At 43.1% G+C, this 18,053-nt stretch overlaps 1 protein-coding gene and 1 long non-coding RNA gene across 2 annotated transcripts in view; one reads left to right on the top strand and one right to left on the bottom strand.

The window, feature by feature from the left end:
• slbp (stem-loop histone mRNA binding protein) overlaps window positions 1–5,214 on the bottom strand; it is a 28,421-nt gene extending 23,207 nt beyond the window's left edge. The window contains exons 1-2 of the mRNA XM_078553431.1: window positions 5,076–5,214; window positions 4,175–4,330 (exon numbers count right to left, since the gene is read on the bottom strand). Of these exons, the coding sequence (XP_078409557.1) occupies window positions 4,175–4,330; window positions 5,076–5,125 (206 nt within the window). The 5' untranslated portion in view covers window positions 5,126–5,214. The remainder of the gene's footprint in view (window positions 1–4,174; window positions 4,331–5,075) is intronic.
• An 11,999-nt stretch (window positions 5,215–17,213) lies between these two features.
• LOC144691794 (uncharacterized) overlaps window positions 17,214–18,053 on the top strand; it is a 62,035-nt gene continuing 61,195 nt past the window's right edge. The window contains exon 1 of the long non-coding RNA XR_013579223.1: window positions 17,214–17,304. This is a non-coding gene — a long non-coding RNA (uncharacterized LOC144691794). The remainder of the gene's footprint in view (window positions 17,305–18,053) is intronic.

The following is an 18,053-nucleotide window of genomic DNA, read 5'->3' as shown; positions in this document are numbered from 1 at the left end:
GTGTTTAACTAACTTTTGTCACAGTGCCACACAACAGACTTGCCAGGAAAGTTATTTCTCATGGGATAAAAGGGACGGTAGCAACATGGATACAAGATTGGCCGAAAAATAGGAAGCAGAGAGTAATGGTCGATGGATATTTTTCAGGCTGGAGGAAGGTTTGTAGTGGAGTTCCCCAGGGGTCGGCATTGGGACCCTTGTTGTTCCTGATATATAAATGATCAAGATCTTGGTGTGCAGGGGACAATTTCAAAGTTTGTGGATGATACGAAGCTTTAGAGTATCGTGAACTGCAAGGAGGATGGTGTGGAACTTCGAGGACACAGACAAGTTGGTGGAGTGGGCAGATAGGGGACAGAAGAAGTTCAATGCGGAGAAGTGTGAGGTGACGCATTTTGGTAGGAAGAACAAAGACAATATAAAATAAGGGGAGAAATTTTGAAGGGGGTGCAGGAACAGAAAGACTTGGGTGTATTTGTGCATAGATCATTGAAGGTAGCAGGACAGGCAGACAGAGCAGCTTTTAAAGCATATAGTATTCTGGGCTGTATTTTAAAGCATATAGTATTCTGGGCATAGAGTACAAGAGCAAAGAGGTTATGCTGAATTTATATATGACACTCATTAGATCTCAGCTGGAATAGTGTACACAGTTCTGGGCACCATATTATAGGAAGGATGTGAACACCTTGGAGAGAGTGCAGAAGAGGTTTACGAGAATGGTTCCAGGGATGAGAAACTTCAACTATGAGGATAGATTGGAAAGGTTGGGACTGTTCTCCTTGGAGAGAAGGCGACTGTGAGGAGATTTGGTAGAGACGTTCAAAATCATGAGGGGGCTGGACAGAATAGCTGTTCCCACTGGTAAAAGGATCAAGAACAAGAGGGCACAGATTTATAGAAAAGAAGTGTGACGTGAAAAAACCTTTTCACACAACGAGTGGTTCAGGTCTGGAATGCACTGCCTGGAAGTATGGAGGAGGCAGGCTCAATCGAGGCATTCAAGAAAGCATTAAATGATTGTTTCTATTCGAATAATGAGCAAGGGCATGGGGAAAGGCAGGGCAATGGCACTAGGTCATAATGTTCATTTGGAGAGCCAGTGCAGGCATGATGGGCCGAATGGCCTCCTTCTGTGCTGTTAAGATTTTGTGATTTTGTTGACTAAAAAAAGTTAAAAGACAGTATCAAACTTGTTGGGGCTGTTTGCTGACAAATCCTCAGGTCTGGCTGGGCTTCACCCCAAGGTCTTGAAATAAGTCACTAGTGAGATAGTTGATGCACTGGTTTTAATCTTCCAAAATTCCCTAGATTTGGGGAAGGTTCCATTAGATTGGAAAATAGCAAATGTTACCCCTTTATTCCAAAAGGGAGGGAGACAGAAAGCAGGAAACTAGTCTGTCTGTCATAAGGAAAATGTTAGAAGCTATTATTAGAGATGTTATATTAGGGCAGTTCAAAAAATTCAAGGCAATCAGGCAGAGTCAACATGGTTTTGTAAAAGGGAAATCCTGTTTAACCAATTCATTGGAGTTTTTTGAAGGAGTCACATGTGCTGTGGATAAACGGGAACCAGTGGATGTCTTGTACTTAGATTTCCAGAAGACATTTGATAAAAGTGCCACATCAAAGGTTATTGCAGAAAATAAAGGCTCATGGTGTAGGGGGTAACATTGTCATGGATAGAAGATTGGCTAGCTATCAGGAAGCAGAGTTGGCATAAATGGGTCTTTTTCTGGCTGGCAGGATGTGATGAGTGGGGTGCCACAGGGATCAGTGCTGGGGCCTCAACTTTTTACAATTTATATAAATGACTTGGATGAAAGGACTAAGGGAATGGTTGCTAAACTTACTGACGACACAAAGATAGGTAGGAGAGTAAATTGTGAACAGGAAGTATGCAGGCTACAAAGTGATAGTTAGATTAAGTGAGTGGGCAAAGATCTGGCAAATGGAGTATAATGTGGGCAAATGTGAAATCGTTCATTTTGGCAGGAAGAATATAAAAGCTTATTATCAAGGTACAGCAGGTAATTAGGAAAGCTAATAGAATGCAATCATTTGTGAGGGGAAATGATTACAAAAGTAGGGAGGTTATGCTTCAGTTGTAAGGGCATTGATGAGACCACACCTGGAGTACTGTGTACAGTACTGGTCTCCTCATTTAAAGAAATCTATTAGAAGGTCAGAGAAGGTTTACTAGATTAATACCAGGAATGGGCGAGTTGTCTTATGAGGAAAGACTAGACAGGTTAGGCTTGTATCCACTGGAGTTTAGAAGAGTAAGAGGCAACTTAACTGAAAGCTTGATTGAGATCCTGAGGGGTCTTGGCAGGGTGGATGTGGAGAGAATGTTTCCTCTTGTGGAAGAATCCAGAACTAGGGGTCACTGTCTAAAAATCAGGGATCGCTCATATAAGACAGATGAGGAAAAATTTTCTCTCTTAAGAGGGTCGTGAGTCTTCCTCAAAAAGCAGTGGAAGCAGAGAATATTTGAATATTTTTAAGGCAGAGCCAGATAGATTCTTAATTAACCAATGGGTGAACGGTCATCATGAATAAGCCACAAATCCCAACAGCAGGACAAAAGTCAACGTAGTCAATCCTGGTCACAAACTCCTTCCAATTTCCTGGCATTGTCTCAGGCCAAAACAGATGGCTCACAACCTTGGCAACCTATTTGTCCCAAGGTGAGCTTCAGATTCTGGAAAAGAAATCTGCCACCCTTACCTGATCTAGCCTACATGTGCCTGCAGACCCATATCAATGTGGATGACTCTTAATTGTCCTCTGAAATGTCCTAGCAAGTCATTCAGTTCAAGGACAATTAGGAATGGGCAACAAATGCTAGCCTTGTCAGCAGCACCCACATCCCATGAAACAAAAGGTTCCCTACATCAGAGGCTGCCTACTTCCATCCCCACCTCAGGGGATCTGCTGCTTCATACCATTGTTACCACCCTCATCTCCCAAACAAAATTCTCATACTTCTGTGCAACTCCCCTATGGCTTCACATATGGCAGTACCTTGAGCCAGCCTCAGCCCCTTCTTTACATAGGACTTTACTGCACAGAAACAGACCAGCCAAGCACACTCCCATGTGATTATGTCTCACATATCAAAATATCTTGCTATTCCTTTCCCCCTATCATATCTAGCTTCACTTTAAATGCATCTCTGAATTTAAAAAAAGGTGATTCATTCATGAGATGTGGGCATCGCTGGGTAGGTCAACATTTATTGACCATCACTAATTGCCCTCGAAGGTGGTGGTGAACAGCCTTCCTGAACCACTGTAGTCCATGTTGTGTAGGTACACCCACAGTACTGTTAGGGAGGGAATTCTAGGAATTTGACCCAGCGAGTGAAGGTTCCAGGGCATAGGTCGATGCTGGATGATCTGTACGGTTTCATTCCTTTTAGGCTTTTTAGTGGATTGAAAAAACCAAGTGGCTTGCTGGGCCATTTCAGAGGTCAGTTAAAAGTCAACCACATCGACAATGTTTCATGATCACCATTGAACTTTTAACTCCAGATTTTTATTGAACTCGAATTTCACCATCTGCCATGGTGGATTCCAACCCACGTTCCCAGAGCATTACCTGGGTCTCTGGATTACTCGTCCAGTGACAATACCACTACACTTCCCCAAAAACAAGTTCCATATTCTCACCACTAAAGTGAAGTTTCCTTAGTGGATTGATTAGTAGCTCAGTATCCTTCCCCACACTTGAGTTGAAGGAGAAAGCTCACCTTGAAATCAATGAAGTCACTGAGCACATCGCAGCCTGACAATCCTGAAGAGGTCTCAAAAGACGAGGGGCTCAAAACATGCCAAGCAATTTGACTTATATTGGCAACTACATCAGTCATTTTGCACACAGCAAACTCTATCAAGAGGCAAAAATAATGCGAATGGCTTCAAGCTTTACAAGACAGACTGGAAGTAGAAATAGGATCCAGGGGTATCCAAGGGGAAGAATACCTTCGAATGTGCACCCAAGTTTGTTGACGTTTCGATGCAAGATACAAGGGTTTTTTTTTTATATATATATATAAATATAAGCCTTTTTGGGATATACGCTTCAAGAAGCCAATTCCTCAGGGCAATTGAACAGTCCACCCCCGCCCCGCTCCCATGCGCCTAGAGGATTAAATCTCATTCCCGCTAACCTGGAGACCCTGCCATCTGACCAAGAAGGAGCATGATCATCCCAATCCTTGATCTCATCCTCAAACACGGTGGAGTCCGAATCGCCCATCCGCCTCAGTTTGCCATCGGCTCCTCGCTTCCTGCCCATGGACCAGCGACATGGCGGCGGCTTCCTCCTGCCGGGGAGGGGAAACACAATGAAAAAAAGACAACGAAACAACAGCGTCAGGGAAACAGACACCACGGCACAAAAAAAAATACACCAGGAGCAGTGAGGGAGAAAGCCGAGGAGAGGGGGGACAGGCGGGAGTCCCAACGCCTCCATCCGCTAAAGGCTCCGGATTCGCTTTCCCTCCCTCCCCGAGCAATGGGGGGGGGGGGGGGGATTTAAATCAGATAGTTATCGATATTTATTTACACATAAAGACATGCATATAAATATACATCTTTTCTGTTTTATATAACTATACATACATATATAGCTTCGATCGAGGGAAATTTTATAAAGTGTAGTTTGAGAAATATGCAGCAGCGGAGTTAACATCAGCCGGGGGAATGGGGGAAAGTGGGGCGACTCGGGGCCGGGATTGAGGGATGAGGTGGGGGTGGGGGGGATGGGGAGTGAGGGAAACTCAGGGGTCAGGATTAAAGGAGAAGTGGGGGGTTGGGGATGGGGAGCGGGGAAACTCCGGGCCGCTGCTCCTTTTCCCGCCACAGCCATTCCGCGCGACACATTCAAACCCGTCCAGGGTAACCGCCGCCTCCTCGCGCTCTCTCTCTCAGTTGCGGGCGGGCGGCCGGCCGGCCGACAGGGTCAGAGACTCCGCTTCTTATCTCTATTGTAAGAAACTCTCTTACACTGCTGCAGATTACTCTTAACCCTTTTCTTTTTCTTCAATAAATAATATGGAAAAAATGTACCTAAAGCGCTCGTTCCCCTGACAGGCTGACACTGGACTATGATGAGCCATTTTTTTTTCCCCCCCCACTCTCCTCTCCCACAGACTTAAAGCCGCTCCCACTCCGGCTCCGAGCTTAAACCCCGCGCCCGCCCGACCAGGCCAGGCCAGACCATACCACCTACCTTAGGAAAAGGGGAGGTGATAGTGAAAGGGCAGAAAGAAGATAAATAAACCACCTATAAAAAACTGTGAGTAAATGTAGCTTCAAAATGTTAAATTGTGTTTTATTTCAGTTTAAACTATTTTGTGTCTGTATATTCGATATAAAGTCGTTTTCATCCCTCAAGTGATATTATGCTCCTCCCTACATTGAAAAATAGTTTCTTCCCTTCTGCTCACAAACCTGCTGAAATTTATTTTTTCCTCTTAATTACTTTAGGAAAACTGACTGTTTTTCTGTTTTTAATGACAGATTTCAATTTTGTGCGGTTTTATTTTTAAAAAATTTTTTTCAATGTTTTAATTTCCTTCCTTCATCTTGATTGGTCCATTGGTCGCGTTACTCTGATTGGTTAACTGGAGTGATTGACAGGCTGGAAATCGCACTTTGTTTTCAGTAAACTATTAGTAAAATACTGCGGATGCTGGAAATCTGAAATAAAAACAGAAAATGCCGGAAAAACTCATAGGGTCTGACAGCAGCAAGTCCGTATAACCTTTCTTCAGAGAAATAGAAATGTATTGGGTTTTATGCTGTTGAAGGGTGGGGCAGGTGGAGCAAAATAGAAGGTCAGGGATAGGATAGAGGGCAGGAGAGATTAAATAACAAATATGTCATGGAAAGCAAGATAAGGGGAGTAGTAATGATAGTATTATGACCTGCTCCCTAGGCAGCACTTTATATTACTCAGTTCTGTTGAAGGGTCATGAGGACTCGAAACGTCAACTCTTTTCTTCTCCGCCGATGCTGCCAGTCCTGCTGAGTTTTTCCAGGTAATTCTGTTTTTGTTTTGGATTTCCAGCATCCGCAGTAGTTTTTTGTTTTTAGCAATTTCCAATCCCCTGACCACTACCATTTAGAAGGACAAGGGCAGCAAATACATGGGAGCACCACCACCTGCAAGTTCCCCTCCAAGTCACTCACCATCCTGACTTGGAAATATATCGCCGTTCCTTCACTGGTCACTGTGTCAAAATCCTAGAACTCCCTCCCTAACATGTCATGCAGCTATTAATGTACATAATATTTTGGAAAATATTTTTCTTTTAAAGTAGAGGCTTAGTTTGCGATTGGATTAAAGCCAGCTAGTCTGGGTGCTTTGATGTACTAGTTTGAGATGTAAACAGAGAGATAGCGTGCATTTGCATTTTTTGAACAGAGCATTCAAGAAGTGGGTTGAAAACTTGACGCTTTTCTAACAGATACCAAGCCATATGTTTATACTGCTAATAAAATTGGTACTATGAAAGGGGTTTCATTGTTAAATGGTAAAGTTCAAAGAGACTGGTGATACAGTGAGAATTTGAATTCAATCAGTGGTGGTAGGTATAACTTCAGTAGTTTTCAGGCATGCAGGCAGAGGCAATGTAAGATCAAAAGGCAGCTGTAAGCCTCCAATTGGTCCAACTGGCTCCAGAGTGGAAATAACCCATTTTGAATTCGTAAGGTGAAAATTCTTTGCCTGGTGTTTTGGTTAAGTCTATGGGTTGTTATTGCCTTAATGGAGATTAGTTTGGGAATTTGTTAAAAGTTATGATAGTAGTAATTTGTAGCCATGTGTATATATCTTAACCTGTGTAATTAATAAAATGTTTCATTTAGTTTAATGTAAAGCCTCGAGAACTAGTGGTCTGATTCCTGAGTTTGGAGTTGCATCTCAAACATAACACTTTAAACAACTGTCATAATCAATAATTTTAAGTTTCCCCCTGGGACTTTTAAATAACTCATCTTTACCAAATGCATCGGTCATAACAAACAGCACTGCGGGTGTACCTACGCCACATGGGCTGCAGCAGTTCAAGAAGTCAGAGTGACTGGGGGAGGGGAAAGGATGGGGGAGGGGAAAGGATGGGGGAGGGGAAAGGATGGGGGAGGGGAAAGGATGGGGGAGGGGAAAGGATGGGGGAGGTTATCTCAAACTTGACAACAACCATTTTGCAGAAATCGAAAGTGAGAGGAGCCTCATGTTGGACAGGCACAGGTGCAGCATGGGAGTGTGATCAGTGGGTGGGTCAGCTCAGATGGACAACTGAAAGAGAATCCCAACAGGCAGCACTGAAAATGCACGTGACAGTGAGATGAGCATGATGGATGAAGGCTCTGCGTGTGTCGGAGAGTGCTTGCATGAGGCTCCAAAGGGTCCCGTTGCACACACACTTCTCCCTCCAGGTTCACTTCTGGTCTGGCTGTGTGCAGCTGAACTGCTGGGGGAGGTGGGGAGGATGCAGGGGTAGGACTTGCGAAGCCTGTAAATGAAGCTGAAAGACAACATTACACATTATTCAGTGAAAGTGAATATACTTTCAGATTAAAAATGACAAAATGTGTTCACCCATGCAACCACTTGTGATCAGAATTTCGTAACTTTTTTATGCCTTCCACTTCTTCTAGGTGCTGCCCTGACATATGCAACAGGGGTGGAGACGACCTGTGTAATAGTTGGCCCTGTTGCCTCTGATCACTTCGATGTACGTCCTCTGGAGAGCCGAGGACTTGAGGGCATGGCTTGCTTTGGCTGTTCTCCTGTGGACCAGCTGCTTCCTCTGCAGAGTCAGAGGACAAGGTTGAAGGGGGGTCACAGGCAAAGGGGACTCAGAGAGAGCAGATAGCCTCTGAGATTCTTGAGAGGATGACACAGGGGTGTCCAGCTGCCGCTCCTCACTTCAGGTGCCCGAGGGCCCCGGCCTAACTCTTTGAAGAAAATGAGCACCTGAAGGGACGCCGAGGTACCCAGCATGACCCAGCCCTCCCTGTGGCTTGCCATTTCAACACTCCACCCTGCTCTTATGCCCACATGTCCGTCCTTGGCCTGCTGCAATGTTCCAGTAAAGCTCAATGCAAACTGGAGGAACAGCACCTCATCTTCCGACTAGGCCTTTACAGCCTTCCGGACTGAATATTGAGTTCAACAATTTTAGATCATGAACTCTCTCCTCCATCCCCACCCCCTTTCCGATCCCCCTTTTTTCCAATAATTTATATATTTTTTCTTTTCCCACCTATTTCCATTATTTTTAAATGTATTTCCATCCATTGTTTTATCTCTACCTTTTAGCCTATTTTGATCCCTTCCCCCTACCCCACCCCCACTAGGGCTATCCGTACTTTGCTCGTCCTGCTTTCTACCCTTAATGTCACCTATTATCACATTCCTTAGATAATATCACCACCTTCAACAGCTCTTTGTTCTTTTGTCTGTGACATCTTTTGGTTAACTCCACCTATCACTGGCCCTGTATCCAGCTCTACCTGTCCCACCACCCCCCCCCCCCCCCCCCCCCCCCCCGCCCTCTTAAACCAGCTTATATTTCACTTCTTATCTATTTTTCCTTAGTTCTGTTGAAGAGTCATACAGACTCGTAACGTTAACTGTGTTCCTCTACTCAGATGCTGTCAGACCTGCTGAGTTTTTCCAGGAATTTTTGTTTTTGTTTTGGATTTCCAGCGGACACATGGGAACACAACCGCCTGGAAGTTCTTCTCGAAGCCACTCACCATCCTGACTTGGAAATATATCGCCGTTCCTTTACTGTTGCTGGGTCAAAATCCTGGAACTCCCTTCCTAACATCACTGTGGATGTACCAAACCACATGGACTGCAGTGGTTCAAGAAGGCAGCTCACCACCACCTTCTCAAGGGCAACTAGGGATGGGCAATAAATGCTGGCCCAGCCAGCGAAGCCCACATCCCGCGAATGAATAAAAAAAAATTTAATATCTGATGGAAGGTTCTGTATTGTTGCAAGTTCATTTTTTCTATTTCCATCTCAGCCTAAGGAAAGAACTCCCATTGTATCCTTGTTCCAGTTTTTACACCATGGAAGTGTCAGTTCATGGTAAATGAAGAGCAGATTTAGGCTGTGGGCCAATGATCATTAAAATTTAGGTTAAGAGATAACGGGGGATATATTCAAGTTCTCCTATTTTCAGAAGTAGGGGTCAGGATTTGGGATTATCCCACACCCTGTTCCATGGAAGCATACGTTGCCTCCAGTGATCTTAGAGTGAAGCCCAGTGCTGATTTGCTGCAGGGTGGCTGCACTGGCAACAAGGGGCCAAGCACCGATTTCAGCTTTGAAAGACAACCTGCTCCTCTTGAAAGGGAATTGCACTCATTATACACTAAAATAAAATCGAAATGTTGCGGATGCTGGAAACTTGAAACAAAAACAGAAAATGCTGGAAAAACTCAGCAGGTCCAGCAGCATCTGTGGAGAGAGAAACAGAGTTAACTTTTCGAGATCGTATGACCCTTCTTCAGAGTTGAAGAGACTTTTCCGGACTTAACATTTAGTTCAACAACTTCCGACCATGAACTTTCTCCTCTATCCTCGCCTCATTTTTATCCTCTTTTTTCTACATTCATTTTTATTTTTTATCCACTTATTTTTATTTTTATTCATTTATCCATGATTTTATCCCCTTTGTTTTACAACCTCCCCCCCCCCCCCCTTCTATCCCATGTTCTATCCTTTTATCACTTAAATTGATACTTGTAGCCACCAGCTCAGATTAGTCAGAATCCACACAATGCGAGTCGGCGAGCACGAGTGGGCTATCGGCAGTGCAGGGGAAAAGGACAGTTTGTGTGTCATCTTCCCGGAAGCCGAGGTCACAAATAAGTTCTGCTTCAGGGGACTCGGCTTGGGATTTCAATGGGATGGCATACAGGAGAGCACTGAAGAGCATCCACACTGAAATTCTTGATATATTGGCTGGCCTGCCAGACAACCTACTGTTGCTGCCAAGGAGTCTGGACAAGTATGTTTCTAACATGGCATAGAGCATCACACAGAACTTAGAGCCGATACTTTTCAGTGTGGAAGTAGTGGCCGGCTCTGTGACAGCACTTGCGGGTCCACCCGTGATGCAGCATCTGATGCCGCAACTTTTATGTTTATGTGGCAGTCACCCAACGTCTCAGTGCTGCAGTGGAAGCTCGGAATGAGATCATGGGATCCATGCTTAATGCCATGCAGACTCAGACTGCTGCCATCATGGCTGTGGATGCCAGTGCTTAAAGGGGTATGCAGGCTGTAACAGGAGTCAGCAGATTACGAGGATTGCTGAGGTGCCATCCCCAGGGAAGGCCACTGGTTCTGTAGAGCATGAATCTGCTGTCCTCATGTTTCCACCACTGGCACTTTGCCAGTGCCTCACAGTCAGCAAGCCCAGACTGACTATGCCGAGCTGGTGCAGTTCCAAGCTGGGCCCTGAAGGCTCAGAGCTGCTCAAAATCATTGTTCAAGGTCATCTGCTGTCTCTCCTAGTGAAAGTCAACAGCCTTCCACCAGCCGTGCTGCAGATACTGGAATAGCTCTGTATAGGAGCAAAAACAGTCACTAGAGTAATGCACAAGGGCAAATAGTTCAGTTTTGTTTTTATCATTGAATGTGTTGTTGGATAAGGATGCTATCGAAAGGTTTTTGTTTGGGACTTTTAATTCAGGATTTTGACCAAGAGGATAGTGTGATGATAGGAAACAGATTGATTGTAAGGTGGAGAACTGTGGAGTAATCTTGGTGATAGGATGACACCTTAGGTAAACCATAGTCTCTAAAGCCATAATTGAATACATGCAGGTATTCTTGGGATGGGTGGCAGTTCCAGGGCTATCTTCTGCACAACCTTTGACAGCTGAGGCCTTGTTGCTAGCCTTAGATTCTCTCATGGATATTGAGCCAACTGCAATAAAAGGCTTTAATGGACTGGTTCATGGGAAGTGGTAGCTCAAAGGGAGAACTAGTATCCACCATTTGCAATATTTTAATCTACAATGCTAGTCCAGTGCCTGCAACAGAGGTTGGCAGAAGGGGCAGGTTGGAAAAGACACAATTTTGTCCTATCCGCAGTAGTTTTTTGTTTTTACAATTTTGTCCTATCTCCCTCAAGATGACTTCACTTGCACAGTTGTTAGCCTCTCAATCGTAACCCTAAAGCAGCCTGATAATACACAGTGCTGGTCTGCAGTACAGCACTGTTGAATCTGCAGCCTGAAATTGGCCTGACTGGTGTGCCAACTCACAGTGGTGAAAAGCCATTTTGAGATCCCAGAGCCTAATTAGCTAATTTCCATGGAAACACTTTCCTAAGGCACAAGGCTACAGGGACCTTCAAGGGGACAGGTAAGGAAGTTTGTAACGGAAGCCTGACGCAATAGGTCTCTGTCCATATTTCCTCTTCACTGCATTTTTGCTACAAGTGATATTGGGATGCTAGGGCAAGGAAAGTCTGAGATTCCTTCAGTGTGAGTTCAAAATCTCCTAGAGATAAACTCTTCAAAAGAATGCACAGTCCTTGGGAAATAACCAAATCTGCAGTCAAACCCTCAACAGTTTGAGTTGGCGACGACCAACCTCCACAGCTCTCATCAGAACCTCAAAACCATTGGTTTTACATCCATCAATGTTACTACATTAAGTTTCGACAGGAAGTTCCCTTCTCAGCTGCAAGCTTAGCTTCCTCACCCACATCTACTCATCATCAAAAGTGCCTTCTTCAACCTTTGCAATAGTGTTCCCCCCTCCACCTCCCTTCTGTTAAGTGAATCATTAGTCCAATATTCTGTTCATTGTTTTTCCTGTAAAACCCCCAATAAGCTGTAACCACTCCAAATGCCACAGCCTGTGCTGTGTACTGATCTACACATAGCACCCCTTTTCTTTCTAAACTTCATTGCTTTCCCATACCCAAACGTGTCAATTTCAACATTTTCATGCCTGTTTTCGTGGCCTTGTCTCATCCTGCATCAGTGATTTTCTCCTTTCTGTTTGTTCCTTATATATCCACTTCTCCTCGATCATTGGATTCCTCTTCACCCTTTCTGCTCTGCCTCATTATTGGTTTGTACCGTGCTTCTGCTTTTTGGAAATGCCTACTCAGCCTGCTCTGCCCTGTCACCACCATCCCTGCTTTCAAAAACCCATTCAAAACCTTCCCCTTCTACCATTTCTTAGATTCCACATTCTAACCTCTCTATTTCTCACTCCCCCCTCCTTTTGATTTTTATTCATTCATGGGATGTGGACTTTGCTGGCTAGGCCAGCATTTATTGCCCATCCCTAATTGCCTTTGAGAAGGTGGTGGTGAGCTGCCTTCTTGAACTGCTGCAGTCCATGTGGTGTAGGGAAGGAGTATCAGGATTTGACCCAGCGACAATGAAGGAACAGTGATATATTTCCAAGTCAGGAAGGTGTGTGGCTTGGAGGGGAGTTTCCATGAATTTGTTTCCCTTGTCCTTCTAGATGGTAGTGGCTGTGGGTTTGGAAGGTGCTATCTAAGGAGCCTTGGTAAGTTTGGGCAGTGCCTCTTGTAGATAGTACACATTGCTGCCACTGCATATCGGTGAGGGAGGGAGTGAATGTTTGTAGAAGGGGTGCCAATCAAACGGCTGTTTTGTCCTGGATGGTGTTGAGCTTCTTGAGTGTTGTTGGAGCTGCACCCATCCAGGCAAGCGGAGAGTATTCTATCACACTGCTGACCTGTGCCTTTTAGATGGTGGACAGACTTGGAGAGTCAGGAGGTGAGTTACTGGCTGCAGGATTCCTAGCCTCTGAGCTGCTCTTGTAGCCACAGTATTTATATGGCTGGTACAGTTCAGTTGCTGGTCAACAGTAACCCCCCGGATGTTGATAGTAGGGGATTCAGCGATGGTAATGCCATTGAATGTCAAGGGGCGATGGTTAGATTCTCTTTTGTTGGAGGTGGTCATTGCCTTGTGTGGCACGAATGTTTCCTGCCACTTGTCAGCCCAAGCCTGGATATTGTCCAGGTCTTGCTGCATTTAGACATGGACTGCTTCAATCTGTGAGGAGACGTGAATGGTACTGACCATTGCACAATCTTCAATAAACGTCCCCATTTCTGACCTTATGACGGAAGTAAGGTTAATGAAGCAGCTGAAGATGGTTGAGCTGAGGACACTACGCTGAGGAATTCCTGCAATGATGTCCTGCAACTGAGATGATTGACCTCCAACAACCACAACCATTTTCCTTTGTGCTAGGTATGGCTCCAACCAGCGGAGTGTTTTCCCTCTGATTCCAATTGACTCCAGTTTTGCTAGGGCTCCTTGATGTCACACTCAGTCAAATACGGCCTTGCTGTCAAGGGCAGTCACTCTCACCTCACCTCTGGAGTTCAGCTCTTTGGTCAATTCTTATGCTTACATTCCACTGTATGGTTTGGTCCCTTAATGTTAAGTGCACACGATGAATATTATATCGATGCAGGATTTTGTTTGACATTCCATTGAACCTAGGGCTAATATCAGCATCAATAGCTAGGAAAATGACATTTTCCAGAATCTTTTCATATTCCCTCTCGTATTTCACCCTGCACTAAGCCTGGTATTATACACAATATTGCATTTAGAAGGATGCAGGTAATACAGGTATTGTAAAGTTGATTTCACCATACATACAAACATCCAAAATAGAGCAAAAGTAGGCTATTCGTCCCCTCGAGCCTGCTCCATCATTCAATCAGATCATGGCTGATCTGTTTGTGTTTCAAATTCCACATTCCCATCTACCCCTGAGAACCTTTGATTCCCTTGCCTAACAAGAACCTATCTACGTCTGCCTTAAAAATATTCAATGACCCCACCTCCATCCCCATTGGAGGCAGAGAGTTCCAAAGTTGCACTGCCTTCTGAAAGAAAAAAATCTCCTCATCTCTGTCCTAAAAGGGCAACCCCTAATTTTAAAACAATGCCCCCCTTGTTATGGACTCAACCACCAGACGAAACACCCTTTCCACATCCACCTTGTCAATAGCGTTCAGGATCTTCAATCAAGTCACCCCTCTCTTCTAAACTCCAATGGAAATAAGCCCAGTCTATCTAACCTTTTCTCAAAAGATAACCCGCTCATTCCAGATATCAATCTGGTAAACCTCCTCTGAACCTCCTCCAATGCATTTACATCCTTCCCTAAATAAGGAGACAAAAACTGCACGCAACATTCGAGGTGTGGTCTCACCAATGCCCTATATAACTGAAGCATAACATCTTTACTTTTGTGTTCAATTCCTCTCATAATAAAGGATAGCATTCCATTAGTCTTCCTGATTACTTGCTGTACCTGCAAACTAACTTTTTTGTGAGTCATGCACTAGAACATCTAGATCCCTCTGCATCTCGGAATTTTGCAGCCGTTCTCTGTTTAAGTAAATTTTGTTTTTTTATTCTTCCTGCCAAAGTGAACAATTTCACATTTCCCTACATTAGACACCATCTGCCAGATTTTTACCCATTCACTCAACCTATCTATACCTGTCTGCAACCTCCTTATGTCCTCTTCACAACATATTTTCCTACCTATCTTTGTGTTGTGAGAATGGGTGTTTTTTAAAATATATTTGGGAAATATTGTGTTATTCTGTAAAGAAAGCTGTGAGTCTCTGTGTGTGAGTGTGTGTTGTGTGTGATTTAATTAAACTGGGCAGAGATTAATAGGAGTCAGCTTGTCTGGGGATTTGAAACATGAAAAAGATAGAGGTGTTAAGTTTGAGGTACAAGTAAATAAGTTAGAACTATCATTTGCATTTTAGATAAGTTGAGCATTTGTTTGAATATTAAAGGAAAACCAGCAGTTCCAAAAAACATGTTTGCAGCAGTTCCATAGGTAAATAGTAGTGGGGATATTGTATTTTATTGACCTGAAAGCAAAGACAAGAATGAAACATACAAGATTTTATATTTGGAAGGATTTGAGTTTCAAAGAGGTGTGAGAACAATGGAACCAGAGATTTTTTTTATTCATTCACAACATTGGTTGCCCATCCCTAGTTGCCCTTGAGAAGGTTTTGGGAGCTGCCTTCTTGAACTGCTGCAGTCCATATGGTGTAGGTATATCCACAATGCTGTTAGGAAGGGAGTTCCAGGATTTTGACCCAGCGACAGACAAAGAACAGCGATATATTTCCAAATCAGGATGGTGAGTGACTTGGAGGGGAACTTCCAGGTGGTGGAAAAATGGTATTTTAGAGTTACTGTAGAGAGCTTAGCTGGAGATAGCTGGAGCTGAGATGGGAACTGTTAGCTCTGGTCCAAGAGGAGGTGCAGTTTGAATCAACCAACCTGTAAAGCCAGAAAAGTCTTGCGCTGCAACAAGCAGTTTTAATCTGAAGTGGATTCCACCACAGAGTGGAACATTGTAGAGGTCATGTGGTATGCCTTTATTGAAGCTACAGCTGTTTGTCTTGTGTAATATTATTGGATTTCTTATAGTTACACATCTATAAGGGGGTGTTGCCTGGAAGGTGGTTACTTGTGAGTGTGACCAAGTAGAGAGTCGCTTTTGGGAAATGCTTTGTAAGACTAACCTTGATTGTGTAACTATAATCTTGTGTGCTTAAGTTTTCCTTTATTCTTGTTAATAAAACTTTCACTTTTAATTTTTAAAATTCCAAAAGTGTTACTGGACCTCTTATTAATGAGATTGGTAGTATTTCAGAATACAAAAAAAAAGGATATGGCCCGTACGACAAGTTTCACTCTGGGATTTGGTTTGCACAGCAATTAACACTGGCTGTGATCATAACAGTGTCATCTGCAAATTTAACTACCATGCCTTTACTCCTCTCATCTGAATCATTGATATAAATTGTAAAAAGTTGAGGCCCCAGCACAGACCCCCTGCAAGACTCCACTTGTCACATCCTACCTATCAGAAAAAGACCCGTTTATGCAAACTCCCTGTTTTCTGCCAGCCAGGCAATCTTCTATCCATGCTAATATATTACCCCCTAATACTATGAGCTTTTATTTCTGCAATAACCTTTGCTGTGGCACCTTATCAAATGCCTTCTGGAAATCCAAGTATAGTACGTCTACAAGCTCCCCTTTATCCACAGCGCATATTTCTCCTTCAAAGAGCTCCAATAAATTGGTTAAACATAATTTCCCTTTCACAAAACCATGCTGACTCTCCCCGATTACCTTGCGTTTCTCTAAGTTCCCAGCTATAATCTCCTTAATGATCGGTTCTAAAATCTTCCCCACAACAGACGTCAGGCTAACTGGCCTATAGTTTCCTGTTTTCTGCCTCCCTGCAATCTTGAATAGAGGGGTTATATTTGCAGTCTGATGGAACCTTTCCAGAATCTACCGAATTTTGGAAAATTAACAGCGATGCTTCTGCTACCTCATTAGCCACCTCTTTTAAGACTTTAGGATGAAGTCCATCAGGACCCGGAGACTTGTCAATCTGCAGCTCCGTCAGTTTGCTCAGTACTGCTTCCCCAGTGATTGTAATTTCACCAAGTTACCCCCTCCCTTCCACCTCCTGATTTACAGCTATTACTGTAATGTTTTTTGTATCATCTATAGTGAAGACAGAAACAAAATACACACATGACATTTTTGCTACCACTAACACCGTAAAACTACACATTCTTACCATGCTGAATATTTTGCATTCTAACTATGGGTAATAGTCATTTTTGGATGAACTCAATCTTGACACAATCTTGAACAGTTCAGTTAGTTTGCCACATCTGACTACACTACTGGACTAAAACTAATATAAAATAATACAAATGGACTGACTTAGATCTCCTGGTCTCATCACAATATAATGGAGTTTCATGGCTTAAATTATGCTTTGGTCCAATGGATTCCGATGCGTATTTGACAGAAGTATTTAGAATTGACATGAAAATTGGTTTGGTCTTTGGCTTGTTTCATTGTTTAAATACAACTGGACATCAAATTATCTGTGATGTTGCATTGCATTAAAAACCCTCACAGTTTTTGTATTATTTACCTTGGGATATTGGAAACCTAGGTTTTAAATTGTAAGAGATTATTTCACCACAGGAGATGTACAATAAAAGGAGAGATTTATGCATGCAACAAATATCAGGAAATTGGGCAGTCAAATAAAATACCTTTAGTGAATTTATCTGATCTTCTATATTCACTGCCTCTAGGTTCAGACCCAGGAAAATCTCACATAATTTTTTTCCTTTTGGTATTGACTTCTACATTATTGGGTAGGGACCAGCTCTCAACATGCTTCAGGTAAGCCAACAATGTTTACATATTCAAGGTTACTGCTGTATTGTGTTATCCACTGTTGTCGTTCCTGAAATGGGATTATTTAGTTTCAAAAAAGAAGTGAAGCAAGTTTGGTGCTTGAGAGGCACCAATATCAGTAACTAATTATCCTGACAATTCTCGTTGCCTGTTTTTTGCTTGCTGAGTCTCATTGGTTGAAAATGAACCTAAATCATCAAAGAGAGCTGATTGGATATTCATAGCTTCATTTTGTTTAGAAGAACATCGTACTTCATCAAAATTGAATGTTTGTTAACATTCTGCCTGTATGCTCTGACTGTACAGGCAACATTTTCAGCTCTGTGTCCACCTGAATTTCAGTTGATTTGAAGTGGTCAGGATTGGGAAATGTGGCAGCAAACCAATCTGCCGTTGTCCTCTACCATTTCCAGGGTTTTAAATATTTTTCATTTTCAAATGATAGATTAATGACAAAATGTTCTGAGTGTCCAGCGCCATATTTTGTGACTTTTTAAAACGCTTTTTCCACAGAAAGTATTTTGAAAAAAAAGTCTTCAAATTTTTTAAAACTGTAAAAATGAGTGAGAGGTATTTGAAATACTAATCAACTAGCTCTAATGGCGTTTCCCATAATTTGTAAATGAGTAATTTGATAACTTGCCTTGGCAACCAAAAACTCTTTGAAACTTTTTTTGGCTGTGAACAGAAGGATACCAGATAGAGACAGGGACATAAACTGGCAGGGGAGGTAT

This window comes from Cetorhinus maximus, chromosome 1, assembly GCF_964194155.1.
Source record: "Cetorhinus maximus chromosome 1, sCetMax3.hap1.1, whole genome shotgun sequence".
NCBI lineage: Eukaryota > Metazoa > Chordata > Chondrichthyes > Lamniformes > Cetorhinidae > Cetorhinus > Cetorhinus maximus.
This window is presented reverse-complemented; position numbering and strand designations above follow the sequence as displayed.